Source organism: Terrapene carolina, unplaced genomic scaffold (assembly GCF_002925995.2).
Source record: "Terrapene carolina triunguis isolate 2854851 unplaced genomic scaffold, T_m_triunguis-2.0 Scaffold66, whole genome shotgun sequence".
Taxonomy (NCBI): Eukaryota; Metazoa; Chordata; order Testudines; family Emydidae; genus Terrapene; species Terrapene triunguis.
Window position 1 is genome coordinate 55,596,587 of NW_020664417.1, and position 21,489 is coordinate 55,618,075.

Consider the following 21,489-nt stretch of genomic DNA (forward strand, 5'->3'; position numbering starts at 1 on the left):
GACAAGTTTTATTTAAAATGTGCTTTAAGTGCCTCTCTGAAAGGGAGGCTGGTACTGTGGGAGGGGGGAAATCGTGTTAATTTTATAAAGTTTTTTATAAACGTCTCTAATTGCAAATAAAATAGTAAGCTTGTTGTGTAATAAAGCATCAAGAAAAATAATTGGGTAAAAATATAATTCATTCTAATACAGAAGTTTTTTAAAATTGTTAGTGACTTTGAGTATCAGCATTGATTAGTCTGTCTCATAATTAACAGCATTATCAGAGCATTGATACATGATGAAAAGTCCATCTGTAGGACATTCTTTGAACAAAAGCTTGTTAAATTGTCCGTAAAAGTGGACCTGTTCCAATCTATTTCCATCCACATATAGATTCATAGATTCATAGATTCTAGGACTGGAAGGGACCTCGAGAGGTCATAGAGTCCAGTCCCCTGCCCGCATGGCAGGACCAAATACTGTCTAGACCATCCCAGATAGACATTTATCTAACCTACTCTTAAACATCTACAGAGATGGAGATTCCACAACCTCCCTAGGCAATTTGTTCCAGTGTTTAACCACCCTGACAGTTAGGAACTTTTTCCTAATGTCCAACCTAGATCTCCCTTGCTGCAGTTTAAGCCCATTGCTTCTTGTTCTATCCTTAGAGGCTAAGGAGAACAAGTTTTCTCCCTCCTCCTTATGACACCCTTTTAGATACCTGAAAACTGCTATCATGTCCCCTCTCAGTCTTCTCTTTTCCAAACTAAACAAACCCAATTCTTTCAGCCTTCCTTCATAGGTCATGTTCTCAAGACCTTTAATCATTCTTGTTGCTCTTCTCTGGACCCTCTCCAATTTCTCCACATCTTTCTTGAAATGCAGTGCCCAGAACTGGACACAATACTCCAGCTGAGGCCTAACCAGCGCAGAGTAGAGCGGAAGAATGACTTCTGGTGTCTTGCTCACAACACACCTGTTAATACATCCCAGAATCATGTTTGCTTTTTTTGCAACAGCATCACACTGTTGACTCATATTTAGCTTGTGGTCCACTATAACCCCTAGATGGCTTTCTGCTGTACTCCTTCCTAGACAGTCTCTTCCCATTCTGTATGTGTGAAACTGATTTTTCCTTCCTAAGTGGAGCACTTTGCATTTGTCTTTGTTAAACTTCATCCTGTTTACCTCAGACCATTTCTCCAATTTGTCCAGATCATTTTGAATTATGACCCTGTCCTCCAAAGCAGTTGCAATCCCTTCCAGTTTGGTATCATCCGCAAACTTAATAAGCGTACTTTCTATGCCAATATCCAAGTCATTAATGAAGATATTGAACAGAGCCGGTCCCAAAACAGACCCCTGCGGAACCCCACTTGTTATGCCTTTCCAGCAGGATTGAGAACCATTAATAACAACTCTCTGAGTATGGTTATCCAGCCAGTTATGCACCCACCTTATAGTAGCCCCATCTAAATTGAATTTGCCTAGTTTATCTATAAGAATATCATGCGAGACTGTATCAAATGCCTTACTAAAGTCTAGGTATACCTTATCCACGAGACTCGTTATCCTATCAAAGAAAACTGTCAGATTGGTTTGACACGATTTGTTCTTTACAAATCCATGCTGGCTGTTCCCTATCACCTTACCACCTTCCAAGTGTTTGCAGATGATTTCCTTAATTACTTGCTCCATTATCTTCCCTGGCACAGAAGTTAAACTAACTGGTCTGTAGTTTCCTGGGTTGTTTTTATTTCCCTTTTTATAGATGGGCACTATATTTGCCCTTTTCCAGTCTTCTGGAATCTCTCCCGTCTCCCATGATTTTCCAAAGATAATAGCTAGAGGCTCAGATACCTCCTCTACTGCTCCTTGAGTATTCTAGGATGCATTTCATCAGGCCCTGGTGACTTGCAGGCATCTAACTTTTTCTAACTGATTTTTAACTTGTTCTTTTTTTATTTTATCTGCTAAACCTACCCCCTTCCCATTAGCATTCACTAGGTTAGGCATTCCTTCAGACTTCTCGGTGAAGACCGAAACAAAGAAGTCATTAAGCATCTCTGCCATTTCCAAGTTTCCTGTTACTGTTTCTCCCTCTTCACTGAGCAGTGGGCCTACCCTGTCTTTGGTCTTCCTCTTCCTTCTAATATATTGATAAAAAGTCTTCTTGTTTCCCTTTATTCCCGTAGCTAGTTTGAGCGCATTTTGTGCCTTTGCCTTTCTAATCTTGCCCCTGCATTCCTGTGTTGTTTGCCTATATTCATCCTTTGTAATCTGTCCTAGTTTCCATTTTTTATGAGACTCCTTTTTATTTTCTAGATCATGCAAGTTCTCATGGTTAAGCCAAGGTGGTCTTTTGCCACATTTTCTATCTTTCCTAAGGAGCGGAATAGATGTTACTTAAGATAATTTTAAAAATTGGTATACTGCAGCAAGAGCTTTTGGGTTGCTCCCAAGACAAGCTAGAGCTTTGTTACATTGCAGATGATCAGATAGCCAAGGAGTGGAATATTCATTAAATTATTTTTGGCAAGAAAATATGTCCCTTTCTTAAATGTTCTGTGGATAAAAATGTTAAACAGAAACAGCATAAGATATGTTTACTCTGCTTGCTTTGTTAGACTTATTGGATATTTGGGGCTGTAAGTATCAACATTTATATTATAGCAGCAAACGCCTTTCTTACAAAAGCCTTTTAACCTTCTCCTGCTTCGTTGTCTATAGTTTCACTGCAGATTTCATTTTGTTCAAAACAAAATAGAATTCTCTCTAGATTTTTAATTTTAGTGATTCAGTTGTACTGCATGTTCTAATTAAAATTTTCAAAATAAATTAGATTAGTGAAAACTGTTTCTTTTTTTCCCTCATAATATTTACTGACAAGCTTACATCATTTACTTTATTTACAGCCAAGATGAGGAAGAACAGGATGGTTTTCCAGAAGTACAGACTTCCCCACCACCTTCACCATTTCTTTCTGCCATATTGGCAGCTTTTCAACCAGTGGCATATGATGATGAAGAGGAGGCCTGGCGCTGCCATGTCAATCAGATGCTGTCAGACACTGATGGATCTTGTGCAGTCTATACTTTTCATGTGTTCTCCAGATTATTTCAGGTCAGTGACTCATTACTAATTAGTTTCTGACCCTTTTCCAAACAGCTTATTTTTCTAATTAATTCTCCAAGGCCTGACACTACCATAAATAATTCAACTATATTAAAATAATGTTGTTATATGATCATGAAGTATTTTTTCCACAGGACCCTGCCTCATTCAATTCAGAGGATGGATACTGTGCAGGAAATGAGGCATCTGTTCAGTATTTCTTTTTATCCTCATCATTTGTGTGTCCCACCCCACACACACTTTGTTTTTTACTGAACATCATCCAAACCCTTTGCTGATTGCAGAGTTATTGATTTCTTCATGAGCTTTTCTGTGGCACTCATCACCAAAGTATGCCAGCCTAACAAATATTATTGAGTTTATCTTCACAAAACCCCACGAGGTAAGGAGATTTTTCACAGAAAGAGAATTGATACACTAGAGATTAAGTTCAAAAATTTCTGTTAATTTAGGTTGCCTCAATGATTGGGAGCCCAGCTAGGGCCTGATTTTTTCAGAGTACTTAGCATTTTTATAGCACTTGATATGTTCTAAGCACTGCAGATTAGGCATTCATTAATCCTCCCAATATCCTGTGAGGAGGTGGATAAGTACTATTACCTCAGTGAAACTGACGCAGAAAGACAAAGTGACTTGATCAAGGCCACACAGTGCGTGAGTGGCAGAGCAAATATTATTCAAGACCTCCTGACCCCAATTCTGTGCTCATTCCTCCAGACTACACTGTCTTACTGCCAGAGGCTTGAGCATCAACTCCCAGTTAATTCAGCTATAGTTACAAGTGCTCAACTTCTCTGAAAATCAGACCACAGCTATCTGAAGTTGGGCACCCAGAAGAAGAGAAACAAACTATTAGTATCCACTTGTGAAAATGTTGATGTAAGTGATTTTGTTCAGCATTGCACAGGAAGTCTGTGACAGAGGTAATGATACAACACAGTCCTACTGGGTGGCATTCAACTGCCTTGACCAGGAAACCATCATTTCTCTTGCTGCAGTCCCCTGCCTCATTCACTATACACCTTTCAAATTCTGCAATAAATGAAGAAGGGATGGTTCAGACAGCAGGTTCATTCACTACATAACCCTCATTCATTCCCTGATCACCATCCATCCTGTGCACTGAATGAGGCAGGGATCCAGTGAGGAAAAAAAGTATGTGATTTTGTAATTAAAGACTGTATCACAATCAGTACCCCATATACTCTGATTCTCTGCTGAATTTGTCATTTTATCATATGCTGTGGAATTTCGCGCTTTGGCTACAGATACCTGCCATTTTAGTCCTCCCTGCTCCACCATGGCCTGGCTTCAGCTTCCTCTCTCTCTGCTGCTTTCACCACAAGGGGGAGTGCATTACATAAGCAGCACTCTCTCTTTCCCTGATGTTCATAAAAGGGGGAGCCAGAAAGCAGAGCAACAGCTCTCCCTGGCTCCTGAGTACTAACCTTGACTAGCTGTGAAGGTGTGTGCCCTGGGGGGAATGTAGCAAACCAGGGCCAAGTCATTGGGCTGCAGGCGATGGGGAGATTTCCATCTCACCCAGGCTCTGACGTGTGCAGGGCTGGATTAAGGTAATTGGGGTCCATAGGCATACCACAAGAAGGCAAGGGGCCTCTTGTGACCACACCCCACTCCTGCACCATAGCCCCAAACCCCCATTTGGAGTAGCAATGACAGAGAAAAGCTGAGTGCTCTTTTCACAGTGTCCCTGAGCATCTAGTTACATTGGGAGTAACTGTTCTCTGTTACCCGGAGGCTCCATAAAATGTAGAGAATTCAGCAGCATATTATGAAAAATCAACAAATTGAGCTAATTAGTATTTCTGTGGAATTGAGAGTTTCCTGCTACTGAACTAAGGAGTACCTGCTATAGAATCTGTCCATTGTGAGGGGGCCGTGATCATAACGCATAAGTGCAAGTAGCAGAATGAAGGTTGAACAGACAACCTTAATCCTGGCATTTCCTAGCTACTGAGTGCTTGACTTTGCAATCTTACTAACAGTATTTGAATGTAGATCTTTTGTATGTAATTTTTCAGGTATTATAAAAAGAATTTATAGGAACATACTAGGTCAGAACCATAGTCTTATAAACATATTTAATTTAAAAAAATGAATAAACATAATTTTAAAAGTTTTCTAAAGTACTATTTTCTATGTTATATCAAATATATGATGGTGTTTGCTGGCTTAAACTTTTAATTGGCACTTGTTGATGATGACCTGCATAAATCACTTATTATCATTTATTTGTAGGACCCTACCAAATTCACAGCCGTGAAAAACATGTCACGGACTGTGAAATCTAATCTTCCCTAGCTAGGTGCCAGATTTCATGGGATCTTCTACCCTGCACAGGGCTCCAGCTGCTAGTCCACTGGAAATGGGGAGGAATGAGAGTTCCTCTTCCCCTGCAGGGACTGCTCCTAGGATGGGTCATACCCACCTCCAGGATCTCCCCCAGCAGCAGAAAGCGCCGTGGCTCCAGCTGTCACTCCCCCTTCCACCCTTGTGTTGGGAGGCTGCAGCTCCAGCTGTTGCCTCCTGTCCCCCCCCCGAGCATGGAGGAGACTACTGAGAAAACCAGACATATGGTAAGTCCCCCCCCCACCCCCCATGCCCTATCACCCTCACTTCTGTGCTGCCACTGGCGGTGGCGCTGGCTTTAGAGCGGGCTCCCAGCCAGCGGCCTTCCTCTCTGGCTGCCTACCTCTGAAGGCAGCGCCTCTGCCAGCAGCAGGGCAGCAGTAAGGGTGTCAATCCCATGACCCCCCTACAATAGCCTTGCAGCCCTTCCACCCTGACCGCCTTTTGGGTCGGGATTCCCACAGTTACACCACTGTGAAATTTCAGATGTAACTATCTGAAAACATGAAATTGACTAATTTAAAAAAAAAAACTGGCTGTGAAATTGACCAAAATAGACCATGAATTTGGTAGGGTCCTATTTATTTGTATTATCGTAGCATTTACCAGCCCCAGTCATGGACAAAGATCCTATTGAAGTAGGCATTGTACAAAAAGAATCCCTGCCCCAAAAGAGCTTACAATCTTAAATTGTGGATTTACTACTCCTAAATAATGCATTCATCCCTGACTGAAGGCAATATATAGTACCATAATTTTGGGAACTATTCCCCTTCTTATAATATTTTACTGCTTTTATCATGCAAACAGTCTATATTTTGTGTGTGTGTGTGTGTAATTTAATAATTACAAAAAAAAGTGTGTTGTCATAAACAACAATAGTTTACATAGAAATTCTTTGTCATAATAGAAAAAAGATTTCCTTTATCTGGAAAAAGAAAGGAAAAAAGGAAGTAATGCAAAGTAAATATTTCTTTCTATTTTTTGTTCTTCTAGACCATTCAAAGAAAGTTTGGGACTATAACAAATGATTCAATCAGTTTTCTTGGTGAAGGTCTACAGCGTATTGGAACAAAATTTAAAAGTTCGCTGGAGGTGATGATGATGTGTTCAGAATGCCCAACAGTCTTTATTGATGCTGAAACGGTAAAATCTCATGTACAGTCAGCAATACAGTGCTAGATTAAAATATCTATTATTTAGTAATCTTTCTGCAGGGGCACAGAATGTTTTATTGTTCAACCTTTGCAAAATAATATTGAGGGAATTTTTTCAGCCCTCAGATAGTAGGCAGCCAACAGATAGTAGTGCCTTTGACAATCTCTCCCATTGTCACTAATTGCAGCAGCATAGATAGTACTTGTATTTAAAAATAAAAAAGATTAATTTGTATAAATGAAACAGAAGAGTATTAAAACAATAGTTTCTAGCTGTAAATTCAGTTGTGAAATATAGCTCTTTCTAATTATACAAAAATTGTTAAATATAATTATTTCTCGCAAGTAACTTCTATATGGTAAGGACAAACAATGGATTGACTTAGATAGTAGACATCAATTAATTTCACTCACTGTTCTTTACAAGGTTTCATTTGTCAAACTAAATGGTGCATCGGGGGGGGGGGGCATTCAATATCCTTCTATTTATAAATGGTCAGAGTTCCTTTGAGGTCTCTGATCCAAGTTCTAACTAGGCACAACCCTGCTTACCTTACAAGATCTTACTGGATCTCAGATTGGGGTGATGTGGCTGCAAATGTTTGTTTAAACCTAAAAACAGAGGTTTTACATGTGATGTGCACAACAGCTAGTTTTATGTGATATCCCAAATGTGGTCTAACAATTTAAGTGTTTAATTTGTTTGTAGAAAAAAAAATATTTTTCTATTCTAGCTGATGTCCTGTGGCTTACTAGAAATGTTGAAGTTCAGCGTTCTAGAGCTCCAAGAACATCTAGATACCTATAATGCCAAAAGAGAGGCAGCAGAGCAGGTGAGTCTGCGTTATTCCATAGGCTGATGCCTTTTTTAGAATTTAAGAGAATACTAGAATTTCAAGAGATTATCAAGGAGATTTTAAAAAGCTACATGTCTGTCTTGTATCTCAAACAAAATAGTAGACTTAAAGTTAAAAAAGAAATTGCTGTGGCATACTGATGGAATAGCTTGCTCCCTTTTGTTACTAGCATTCTCTGTTCTGTTGTGTATAGTTTGAAAGAGTTGTTTGTGCTATGGGTAGTTGTTGCACCTACCTACACATATTGCTTTTTTACTGTATTTATGGGTAATTGTTAGATGTTCAAAAGGTAAAAGAGAATTTTAGCATCAATGCTGAACTCATCATAGGCTTGTTACTCCTTTATATAAGTACTATGGGGTAGAGAGGGTCTGTGGTGCTGAGATTTAAAATAAAGTTGACATTTAGACAATATGATGAAATAGTTTAGACCCTGAAGGTATATTTAATGCCTAGCCTCTGTACAAAGTGCAGTAGGTTTAAAAATTGAACTTTCAGCAAAGCATGTGCACTTGTTTTTGTGAACCAATGTCATGACACTGACTTTAGAAGGATACTAACTCAGGAAATTCAAACAGCTTTCCCTTTCTCCAACTAAAAGAAAATATGGAACCAGATTCACCTCTGCAGATGCAGGAAGAGATGCAATTTGTACACACCTGTGTAGGAGTAATTGTCTAGAAAAGGGATCGGCCTCTGGGAAGGGTAGTGCTGGTACTGTTGTCACTGACCACTGGGGTGCCATTTGGAGAGGACATTTTGAAAATGTTGCTGTTGATCTATAGAAGTCTTCTCAGAAGCTGCTCAGGAAATGTACTGAGTCAGTTGCATGCAGGCTTACCCTACGGGCTTGCATCCATTGATATATCCAAAGATGTGAGCCTGGGACATTGGCTCTGAATTTGGTCTTTCTAGCTCTTCTGTTTTGAAAACATAAATGGTCTCTTTTGGTATTTCCCTAATAGATTCAAGTAGGCATCGGGTTGTGTGTTAAACATCAATCTTACACCACTCAAAGTATGTAATGACCATAAACACATCACACTTGCAATCACCTATCAAATGGTTCAGACATGCTGCCCCATTTTTGTTAGAAGGAATCTCAAGAGGCATCCAGTTTCCTGGGTAAAGTATCTCCATACTTAATTAGACTCCATCAGTTTGAACTTCATGGAGAAACGTTTTTGAAAACTCTCTAGTTTTTATTAGAGCCTTTTAATTGTGTTTCCTGAATTTTATTAAAAAGAGTTTTTTTAACATTTTTAATAAAGACTTTTTTTGTCCTGTCTGTGATATTATTAAGGGTCTTCTTTAGCTGGGGGGAAAATTAATTATACAGAGGAAACAGTGAAACTGACTATACTGAAGAGAACTTGATCTAATTTTAATTGGAGTCAATGGAGAGTCTGCCACTGACTTCAGTGGGAGTTGGATCAGATCCAAAGTTCTATCAAATGCACAAAGTAAACAAACTGTAAAAAAGAGGTTTCAGAGTAGCAGCCGTGTTAGTCTGTATCCGCAAAAAGAACAGGATGCATCTGAAGAAGTGGGCTGTAGCCCACGAAAGCTTATGCTCAAATAAATTTGTTAGTCTCTAAGGTGCCACAAGTACTCCTGTTCTTTTTGTAAAAAAAAAGGCATTTTTTTCACTCTAGTCTCCTCCAGTTACAGTAATATTAGAAATCACACCATAATAGATCCTAAATTTTCACACAGAGGTGATTTTTCTAGTTGGCATTGTCCTTTTAAATATACAGTTAGGGAAAGAAATTTCAATTAGGTTTATTAGAAAGGCTACTGTATTCTCAGCCAAGACGCTTTTTAGTTTGAGATGAGACTAAATCAAAACATAAATGAAACACATGGTTTCATCTTAGTCTTTTCAAAATCATCATTGCAGCCAAAATCAAGAGAATTCATTTTTTATGTTTAGTAGATGGCTCAAATAAAAAAGGTCTGCTTGTTTATTAGTATTAGTTTGTTACCCTTACTAGTATCCCACTACTTCCATTTTTTAAAAACCTGATAAATCCTAAACAATAATTGGATTATGAGAAGCACAAGTATAAGTGTCTTGTACTAACTATATTTCTGATTAAGTTTAAATCTCATCTAATCATAGGGATGGCCCCATTACCAAAGTATCAGAGTGCCACACAATCTGTAATGTATATATTCTTACATCCCTGTGAAATAGGGAAATATTATTTTCCCCATTTTATAGATGGAGAACTGAGGCACAGAAAGGCTAAGTGACTTGCCCAAGATCACCCATGAAGTCTGAGGCAGAGTAGGGACAGATTCTCTCCATGTGGATTGTTTCTCAGTGAGTTAATTGCCCATTATACACGTGTGATTTTTTTTCTAATTGTTGAATAAGAAAGTATCAATCTTAGTCACCTTTCTAACCATAAATGTACTTTAAATTTTCAACTATATTTTTGTATTTTCATTTTTTGTTATAGATTATTCTATGCATAAAGATAATGCAGAATCTCTTTGAGTACTCTATATTTTGTTTATATAAAGGAATCTGGTGTATGGAAGTTAATGATGGCCTCTGTCAATATATCACAGAGGAGCACACGTTTTCTGTAGTGATGCTGTCAAAAGACTGCCCAAGGACTATTTCTGTGTTCAGCCTGTCTTCTACTGCAGTATTTGTGAGTGATTAGGGCAGGGCAAAGGTTTCATTGGGTCAGAGAAATTGTTCTGAAACAACTGAGAGCCTAAGGCAGATTTGGCTGTTTATTCTTTTAATTTACATCAAGAAAAAAAATGGTAAAACTTTTATCAGTTTTAGTTAGCATAATATAATTTAATTTAGAAATAGTGGCTAATTTTCTCCCAACAATTTTCTTGTTCTACAATTTTGAAACATATTCTTTTCATTTCTTCAATGAGTTCATTCTTTGTTCACAATCGTTTGCGTATTATACAATGAATGTAGATTTGGGAGTCTTCAGAAGCGTTGAGCTAAAGCACAGTGAAGTTAAATAAACAAGGCACAAAAAAATATTGATTCAACGGTGTAGCCAATTGTTTTACTGCAGTTGCTGTTCATTCTTTAAAATGTTCAAGAGACCAATTAACCTAACTTAGCCAAATTTATTGTTTAAAAACAAAGTAGTACAAGACAGACATACAAATTCTCACAGCGTGTTCACCATACACAGATTGCATGCTTCAGAGATGAGTATTTCAGCTAGCAGTATTTATTGGATGACTTTACAAGTTACAAAACTCTTTACACATCGCTAAAATCCAGTTCACACCAGTTCTTTAGCTTGTTGTTCTGTACTTTCCTTATTTTTCGTTTGGCCACTAGCATTCCAGGTACCGGTCCATAAAGGTACCTCCCTGTACTTTCCCATATCTCATCTGATATTCCATTCCAAGTACTGATGAGCCATGAAAGTTTCCCCTAACTGTACTTGGTACAAAGTATTCTTGCATCTTTGCTTTGGCAAGTTTCCTGTTTTCTAATACCAAAGCTGACTTCAGGTTTTCAAAGTGTTGCAGGATACATTATGTGGGTGAACAGAATTGTAGGAAGAGCATATTACATTCAGTTAACATAACTTCCCTACACTTTTTATATTAATACCATGCACATAATGCCTTTTAACGTGGTGCATACTATGCCTAACATATATGTATTGGCTAACAAAAGCTAATGAGACATACAGAAAGTGATTGAAGAAAATTGGTTGGCTATATTCTAATAGGTAATAATTGTATAAAAGCAATCTGTGTGGTATATTAAACTACTGGCCTCTAGAGTCAACCCCAAGAATTATGAGCCTAATTGTAAATCTGTTTTACAAACTTTATCCTGAAAAAGTGCATTGTATATGACATTTGTATGTTGTGTATTGTATTAACCTCCTTAGACTTTGAATGGCACATGTTAAAAATAGGAGTGTGAGCTGTAGCTGCATGGAACTCACACCCAGCACAGCTGAGGTGGGGAGATAAAGGTGTCTGTAAGCCAGCTTTCTTCTTCAAGGAGTGTCCCTTTGGGTGCTCCACGTTAGATGTTTTGGTGCACTGCATTTGTAATCAGAGATTTGTAGTAGCAGTGCCCCGGTTGGTCATGCACGCATAGCAGCCATCTCACACTGCTCCAAGCGGTTACCTAGCGTGCGCAGCCAACCGTCCCCTAGTTCCTTCTCTACCACCTTTGGCTTGAGTCGGAGCGACAGCAGTGCCTCTCTTAATCTTACATACCTCAGCAGTTTTCTGTTTTCCCAGACTTATTAGACTTTCATTTAATTATTTATCCTCTAGTTTATATTTTACTTAAAATCTTTCCAAAAAAAAAATTTTGTTAGCCGTTCCCCACCCTCACCTCCTAGGCGGGTTGCCGGCTTCGACAACAAGAACAGAGACCCAAATATGGACTTATTCTCCTTCTTTCTCAAAACAAGTACCCTCTCAGGCATGCCTGGCTCTCCCGGCTTTAAACGCTGCCTGACTTGCAGACTTTCGATCCCCGTAGTGGACGGCCACACACAGTGTGTCCGCTGCCTCGGTGAGACCCACATTACTCAGAAGTGTCCACACTGCAAAAAATTGTGTGCTAGGACAAGGAAGACTAGGGACCTCCAGTTGAAACTCCTCATGATGGAGAAATCCCTCAGACCAGCCTGCGACCCCGAGTCGAGAATGCCTCCTAGCCACCAGTCACCAGCAGCAGCATCTGATGGGATCTACCTCAAAAACATCTGCTAAAGAGCCTGTTCCCAAAAAGGCTATTAAAAAGCGGTCTCGCTCTTCCCCACAGCGAGATTCGCCCAAAAGAAAGCAATCTCCCAGTGGAAAATCTGCCCTGGTACCAACGGCACTGAAAGCGTTGGACCGCAAGGCACCGGGAATGTCCAGTACCAAGACTTCTCAAGGGTCTAAGGACCCAGTGTGGGCAAGCTCTCATGGAGGTACGCGCCCTAAAACCAAATCTCCCAGGTCGGCACCAACAGAGCCAAAGAAAATCTCGGCACTGAGTAGTGCAATGGTGCCACCTGCTGTACCTATGCAATACAGTAAGCCATCAGTACTGACAGCTCTTACTCTGCTCCCATGCCACAGCATGCTGACATCCCCATCACCGAGACTCCCGGTACCACAGCAATTTATGCGACAGGTGAACCTCATGATTACTTCAACGTCTGACACGCTCCTATTCGGTACTGACGGTACCCCAGCGAGACTGGGACCAAGCCTGGTGGCTACTCCCATTGGCTCAGCTACTCCCAACTCAAACGATGAGGAAGAAGAGGATGAGGCAGGGACATGTACCCCTCGCCATTTCTCCCCTAAGCCAGGACCCTCTCAACATCACACATCTGCTGACATGTGACGCTGGCAGGCTCAACCGTGAGTGCCACCTCCCATGACTTTTCTACCCAACTGGGTATACTGGGATCTGTGGGCATTATATAGGGCTCAGAACCTCAGACCTCCCCCCCCCCCATTCCACCAAGGTCTAGAGCAACACGATCCCCTTCACCACCTGCCCCAGCTCCCTCAGAAACGCAGGAGGAGGAGATAGAGGAACCCGAGCATGCCGCCCACCCACATTTCATCTTCATTGCCAGACGAAACAATAATACCATCCCCCACACACATTGGGATGATTTCAAATCCTTCCAGGACCTTTTCAAGAGGGTAGCTGAATCCCTAGACATGTCCTTAGCAGAGCTACCAGAAACCCAACACAAGCTTACAGACATCCTCCAGGCATCTCCATCAGCAAAAATTGCACTGCCTATCAATCCTGCCATAATGGACCCTGCAATAATAATCAGGCAGACACCTGCCACACCCCTGCCTTCTTGTAAGAGATCTGACAAGAAATGTTATGTGCCAGCTAAAGGGGCCGAGTTTCTGTTCACTCACCCTACACCGAACTCGGTGGTCGAGGCTGTTAATCAAAGGGGAAAAGAGCACCAGTCTAGAACCAACCCTTACTATAAGGACTGGAAAAGGCTAGACCAGTGGTTCTCAAACTTTTGTACTGGTGACCCCTTTCACATAGCAAGACTCTGAGTGCGGACTCCCCCCCCCCCCCGCCTTATAAATTAAAAAGACTTTTTTATATATTTAATACCATTATAAATGCTGGCGGCAAAGCGGGGTTTGGGGTAGAGGCTGACAACTCGCGACCCTCCATGTAATAACCTCACGACCCCCTGAAGGGTCCCGACCCCCAGTTTGAGAACCCCTGGGCTAGACCTGTTCGGGCAGAAAGCCTATTCCTCAACCATGCTCCAATTTCGCATAGCTAATTATTCAGCCTTTCTAGCTAAATACATACACAACCTGTTCAATAAAAGTTGACATTTTAGAGAACATTTGCCTGATGACAAAAAAAGAACAATACAAGGCTAACGTCTCCGAAGGGTCTCTCATTGCCAAAACGGCCTTACAGGCCTCTCTTGACCCCATAGACATGGCAGCACGCTCCATCGCTACCTCTGTGGTCATGCATCAGGCATCCTGGCTTCACCTTTCCAGGTTACCTAGGGAGGTCCAGGCCACAGTTGAGGATTTACCCTTTCAGGGTCATAAACTTTGCGGAAAACACAGATGTGTCTTTACATACTCTGAAGGACTCCAGGGCCACCTTAAAATCCCTGCGTATCTATGTACCTGTGAACAAAAAGAAACGGCAGATTTTACAAACAGCGATTCCGAACTGCCCCATACATCCAGCCACAAAGACAGTGTGACCAATGCTGTAAACAGAGACAGACGAGATGCAGGCAGAACCAAGATCAGCCTTTCATGTCTCAACCATCTACTTTCAGACAATCATTTTGAAGATTTGGTCGAGGGCATGAGACCCCCCACATTCTTTGATCCTGGAACTAGACCCGATCTCCAGCCCGTTTTGGAGACCATCTGTCACCATACTACCCAGTCTGGAACACAGTCACTACAGACAGATGGTTTTTTTGTAAATTATCCAGAAGGGTTACTCCATCCCCTTCATCTCTATTCCACCTACACAACCCTCCTTACCCGTCCCTCTTCAGGGACCCCTCTCACAAGCCCCTGTTACAACAGGAAATAAACCACTTTCTACAATTAGGGGCCTTAGAACCAGTACCAGATCAATACAGGGGGAGAGGGTTTTATTCCCATTATTTTCTCACTCAGAAAAAGACCAGTGGATGGAGACCCATCCTGGATTTAGGACAACTCAACAAATTCGTGAGAAAGCAACGTTTCAAAATGGTGATTCTTGCCACGATAATTCCGGCATTAGAGAAAGGAGACTGGCTCTCGGCCCTCGCCCTACAAACGCTTACTTTCATGTTACCATTCACCCAGCGCACAGATGATTCCTGCAATTCACCCTGGGACACCAACATTTCCAATACAGAGTGCTCCCCTTCGGCCTGTCAACCATCCTAAGAGTCTTTTCCAAGGTCCTCACGGTCATTGCAGCTCACCTCAGAAAACTGTGGGGTGATGATTTTTCCATACCTAGACGACTGTCTTTTAAGGGCACCGACACAATGTGCAGCACTAAACGCCACACAAACCATGGTAATCCTCTTTAAAGATCTCGGACCACAGATAAAAGTGCAGAAGTCCACCATGGTTCCTGTCCAACAACTGGAATTTATAGGAACCTCCCTCGATTGCTTCACCACAAAGCGGGGTTACCCGAACAGTGCTTCCTCACCTTAACCAGTTTGATTACAACGATGACGGACAGTCCACAAACGTCCGCCAGAATGTGCTTACAACTTTTGGGGCACATGACTGAAACGACACTTGTCATAAAGCCTGCCAGGCTACACATGAGATGCTTACAGGCCTGGTTTTGCACCATCTACATACCACACAAACATTCTCTCAACAGACGTCTCATTATGCCCCGCAGGGTAAAGGACTTGCTCACATGGTGGACACAGGCACAGAACGTCTGCTCAGGTGTCTCCTTCCAACAGAAAGCTCCTACTAGAACGATCACTATGGACGTGTCCCTTGTGGGATGGGGAGCTATTTACACAACAACACCATCCAGAGTCGCTGGTCTCCAGTAGAACCCAACCTACACATAAACATACTAGAACTAAGGCCTGTCAGAAATGCATGAGAGCACTTCCTTCCCTTGATCCAAAACACAACTGTCAAGATCCTTACGGACAATATCGCATGCATGTTCTATATAAACTGCCAAGGGGGAGTGTGATCATACCTTCTGTGCACAGAGGCAATAGCCTCTGGAACTGGTGCATCACCAACAACATAGACATTTCGGCATCTTACCTGCCAGGATGTCAGAACACGACAGCGGACCAACTGAGCAGAGACTTCTCACGAACCCACAAATGGGAGCTGGATAATGCAACTCTCACAGCCATATTCAATCTCTGGGGTTCCCCATTATAGATCTGTTCACAACTCAGAACGCAAAGTATCCTCAATACTGCCCCCGAGTTGGACTGGGACGCTACTCCTTGGGCAACGCTCTCCTAATAAAGTGGGAAACACCACTATTGTATGCATTCCTGCCGATCCCACTCCTGAGTCACAAGATCAAGCCGGACAAATCCAGGATAATTCTCATCGCACCCACATGGCCCGGACAACCCTGGTTCCCATACCTGGGACAGATGGCAGTGAAGCCAACTCAAACCCTTCCAATAATACCTCACCTTCTGATGCAGGACTCAGGACGCGTCAGTCACCCCAACCTATCCCTTCTCCATCTCAAGGCCTGTTTACTCCATGGCTAACAGGGATTTACAAAGACTATTCTGAGGAAGTGAAAGATGTCCTACTGAACAGTTGAAGACTAACCACACGAAAAATATACATACAGCAGTGGACCCAATCCTGCATTTGGTGCCAGGACAACCATATTTCTCCATGGTCGGCCCCATTACCCAGGATACCTGACTAGATACAGGACCTTAAGAAATCAGGGTTATCTAACAGCTCCCTCAGGGTACCCCGGGCCGCCATCACTTCATTCCACAACAAGGTGGACGGAGTCACTATCTTTGCTCACCCAACTACTAAATGCTTCCTAAAGGGCATAGAAAACACTTACCCACCCTAAAAGACCCTGCCCCTACATGGGATCTTTCTTAACCTTATTCTCCGCAGTCTCATGGGGAAACCGTTTGAACTCCTAGCAACTTGTTCTCTGTTACACTTATCCATGAAGGTGGCCTTTCTCATTGCCATCATGTCAGCAAGACGGGTTCGGGAATTAGGTGCCCTGATGGCACAACCACCTTATGCCACATTTTTCAAAGATAAAGTGATCTTACGGCCGCATCCCAAATTTATACCCAAGGTGGCCTCCCCATTTCACCTAAATCAACCCATATACTTACCTGCATTTTTTCCAAAACCGCATGCTGACCTCAGGGAGGCATCACTTCACATGCTAGATGTTTGCAGAGTGCTAGCTTTCTACCTAGAAAGGACAAAAACATTCAGGAAGTCATCTAGACTATTTCTCTCTATAACAGAACGTTCCAAGGGTCAAACTATTTGAAAACTGAGATTGTCTAAATGGGTATCAAGCTGTATCCATTTGTGTTACCAAAACAACAATCTACCGGCTCCACCGGGAGTTTGCAGTCACTCGACCAGAGCGTTATCAATATCGGTGGCCTTTCTCAATAATGTACCCATCACGGACATTTGCAAAGCAGCTACCTGGGCATTTGCCCATACTTTTACTAAACATTACACGTTAGAACAGCAGTCAGCTGCAGACGCTCAGTTTGGACTCTCAGTGCTATCTATGGTCACTGAACCAACTCTGAGGCCCCTCCCCTCCACTGAAGGGCACTGTTCAACAGTCACCTAAAGTGGAGCACACACGGGGACACTCCTCGAAGAAGAAGAGAAGGTTACTTCCCTTGTGCAGTAACTAAGATTCTTCGAGATGGTTGTCCCTGTGGGTGCTCCACTACCCCCCCGCCCCCCCATCCTCTCTACTTCAGAGTTTCACTTTGATTCTCTGGGGTGGAAAAGGACCTGGGGGACAGTTGCCTGTGCACAGTAGGTAAGCACTCGGAGCGAGATGGCACTGCTACTACAAATCTCTGATTACAAACACCTAACGTGGAGCACCCACAGGGACAACGATCTCGAAGAACCTCAGTTACTGCACAAGGTGAGTAACCTTCTCTTTTTGCTTCCACTGATCCTGGTATTAGCTGGGAGCCAAACCACCTACCAGTGCAAGTCAGAACATCCACAGGGCTTCTGTAACTTACACTAGCAAGAATGGTCCCTAGCATGTCCCTTTACAGCACACACATAAAGGAAGCAAGTGACAAAAAGCCAATGTCCCTTTTGTACTGTTAAGCCAATGGGTCTGGGCCAAGATCTTTCATGTCCAATTTTGCTCTTCTGAACTACTGTTCTGTTCCCTTGTACTAAGGCTTTCATTGTGCTCATATCTGTATTACAGAGTAAAACCATTGAATCAAAGGAGAATATAAGAAAATAGAGCACTTCATGTATCATGTAAATACTGCAAGGATCTCTAATATATATTAAATATATTTAAAAAATTGTTTTTCTCCTTAAGATTTCAGAAATGTCAAATGTGTAAGAAGACATCAGACAGAGTGTGAAAAGTAGATATTAGGTTCCCAATTTCTGATGTCATTTGTTCTGATGCAAACTATATCATTATTATTGATAGATGCTGTCAGATAAAAAGAAAAACAAGATTTAAAATGTACAGTGGGATCCATGTCACTAATTGAAACTGACACCACAGTGTTTAGAGAATTCCACTTCTCCTTCTGATAAGCACACAGGCCTAGTTAATTCACTAAGTAGCCTTTATTAAATTAAGCAGATGGGAAATCACATTTTTCTTTTCCCTTTCTTGCATCAGACAAAGGTTAGGAAAAGGTCACTAAAATTTCCAATAAGATTCATGATATACAGCACACATTCTGCTAAATTACTTCCATGGATTGTGTAGAGCCTGTTCTGTGTTATAGGGAATAATTTTCACTTTATCTCAGCATGGTGCATTGCTATTCCAGTAATATTCTACTTCAGCATTATTGATATTATTTGTGTTACAGTAGTGCCCAAAATGTGCTTGATGCTGTGTAGGCTAAAATGATGCACTATACAGCAAGACTGTTAGCTTGTTTTTGTGTATGTTTTATATTAACTTTTTACATCCTACAAGATAATGATTGTCTTTTACACAAAACATTCATTGAAATCAATAGAATACATTTGTTGTACATGTGGCTATACAGGAGAATTATATTTTCTGATCATACTATTTCCCAATAAATGTAACAGGTTTTATCCTTTCATTTATCTAAACCCAGGGGTAGGCAACCTATGGCATGCGTGCCAAAGGCGGCACGCGAGCTGATTTTCAGTGGCACTCACACTGCCCGGGTCCTGACCACCGCTCTGGGGGGCTCTGCATTCTAATTTAATTTTAAATGAAGCTTCTTAAACATTTTAAAAACCTTATTTACTTTACATACAACAATAGTTTAGTTATATATTATAGACTTATAGAAAGAGACCTTCTAAAAACATTAAACTGTATTACTGGCATGCGAAACCTTAAATTAGAGTGAATAAATGAAGACTCGGCACACCACTTCTGAAAGGTTGCTGACCCCTGATCTAAAATGAATCAACATTTTACTCAAAGTGTTCTTTAGACACACATCTTTTTAGCCATTAAAGGTATTGAGGAATAATATAATGAATCTTTCCGAAAGCAAGTTGAATGGAAATTATTTTAGCATATATAATTAAGGAATTTTCTATTTCCTCCACCACCTGCCATCCATCCCCAATCACCAAATTTAATGAAAGCATTAGAGGTAGCATGTACCTCCACACTGTGGGATAATGAAGCTTGTGTGAAATTTCCAGTGGAAGGAACAGGGTAACTGCTACATTGCATTTTTTCTTAGCAGAACAAAGAGTGGCATTCATTGGCAAGGTCAGTGCTGGTAAGAAATTAAGTGCCAAGCAGCAAGCATCTGAAAGACAGTTTTAACTAGAATTAAACAAAATGAGAATATCAAAATGTATTAATTAAATAATTTCACTGATGATGATCTGGGCGGTATGGAAGGTATTCATAGCAATACAGGTCTTTTGTATTTTTATCACAGTCTTTGGTTTGCTCTGTGTTGCAGAGTAGTTTTAATTATTTATATTTATTTTGTAGTGGCTATATGATTGCAAAAGGACATTTGGTGCCGATGATGGCATACACAGAACCAATACAGATGCTCAGGTAGGTATCTGTCTCTGGTGGATCCTTTTTATATAGTTTATTAAAGTAAAAAACTTTAATAAAAGTCCTTTTTTGATCTTCTCAAAAATTAAAGAATGTTGGTAAAGCTTTTCATTTCAGTTATCAAACCATCTTTTGGAAACTTAGATTCTTATGAAGTATTGGCCTAATAATAAAGGGCTGTCTTTTATGAAAGTGAGCAACCAGTCTCAGTTCAGGGCTTAATAACATTGAGTTAGATAAGCAGGGTAGATACTATCTGTGTACCGAAGCAAGTCTGCCTTTTATGCAGCTGTTTCTAGAAGAAAAAGGATTAGTATTCTGTTTCTGTGCTTGTCAGATAGATAGATTGTCTGACCAAAAAGCGGTACTGAATCTAATATAATTAGTACTATATACATATGTATGACCTCTCTGGAACAATATTTTGCTTTATTGTTGTGTTTTATTCTTAAAGTAGCAGCATGACCGAAACTTTGTCAAATATTATTTTGCTAATTACTATCTAATATGAAACAACCCATTGTTATTAGTTGAATGTTGTACTTATTTGTAAAAAATGTGCATGAATACATTGCATGAGGATCACCCGTGTCTTTAACTCTACTAATTGTTGTAATGGGTGTAATAGCCTTGTCTACTTGAGACAAGGTTTGTTTCTTAAACAATATATGCATAATATTCTCACTAAATGTACTGTAAAATGGCGAGGGGAGGGAAATCCAAGCACATACATTGTTTTGCTACTGTTGGGTACATGGGTTTGATTCTGCCCTCTAGGATCCTGTAATAAAAATCATGTTTCAGAGGGGTAGCCGCGTTAATCTGTATCAGCTTCCCCCCACCTTTGGGTAATTCAGAATACATACGCAAAAACTAGTTGGGCTATGCCTATGCTATGAGCTAGGGGTGTGATTCCCCTGTTCATGTGTGCATACTTGCGCTAGCTCTCCTCAAGCTTGTGTGCTTCAGGAGCATAGATAGCAGCAACAGAAGCACAGCTTAGATGAGTACCTACCCACTGGTTTAGACAAATTCAAACTCAGCACCCCTAAGCGATGCATCTCCTGCTGTTACCTGTGCTACTGTAACTACACTGCTGTTTATACTCATGCTAGCTCAAAGAGGGCTAGTGCAAGTATGTGTATGCGGGGAATCACAACCCTAGCTCACAGTGTAGAAATAGCTATAGACTTTTGACCCTGCCAAGTCTTATGAATCACACATAATTATGTATATGTATCTTGAAAAATCAATGTGTAGAGAATCAGTTTTTCCAATATCTGAAGTGAGGGGCATTATATGTCAGAGGACAGGCCTAAGCCATAAGAATTATTGGATGTCTATATTCTGAACCCAAGTCAGGGGAAAGGGGTAGGGTTGCCAGGTGTCTGGATTTCGCCCAGAACACCCGGTCGAAAAGGGACCCTGGCGGCTCTGGTCAAGCACCGCTGACAGGGCCATTAAAAGTCCAGTTGGTGCGGGGCTGGCAGGCTCCCTACCTGGCTCCGTGCAGCTCCGGTGAAGCTACCGTCATGTCCCTCTGAATCTTAGGCATAGAGGTGGCCACGGGGGCTCTGCGCACTGCCCCCATCACAAGAGCTGGTTCCGCAGCCCCTATTGGCCGGGAACCTAAGGGCCGGAGGGACATGCTGACAGCTTCCTGGGAGCCACCTCAGGGAAGCACCGCCCAGATCCCATACCCGGAGCC

At 41.3% G+C, this 21,489-nt stretch overlaps 1 protein-coding gene across 2 annotated transcripts in view; it reads left to right on the forward strand.

Moving 5' to 3' along the window:
- The window catches only part of FRYL (FRY like transcription coactivator), a 345,908-nt gene that overhangs the window by 315,222 nt on the left and 9,197 nt on the right, over positions 1 to 21,489 (forward strand). For both annotated transcript variants that reach the window (XM_026647943.2, XM_026647941.2), the window contains 4 exons: positions 2,901 to 3,108; positions 6,487 to 6,636; positions 7,382 to 7,480; positions 19,710 to 19,778. In XM_026647943.2, the coding sequence (XP_026503728.1) occupies positions 2,901 to 3,108; positions 6,487 to 6,636; positions 7,382 to 7,480; positions 19,710 to 19,778 (526 nt within the window). The remainder of the gene's footprint in view (positions 1 to 2,900; positions 3,109 to 6,486; positions 6,637 to 7,381; positions 7,481 to 19,709; positions 19,779 to 21,489) is intronic.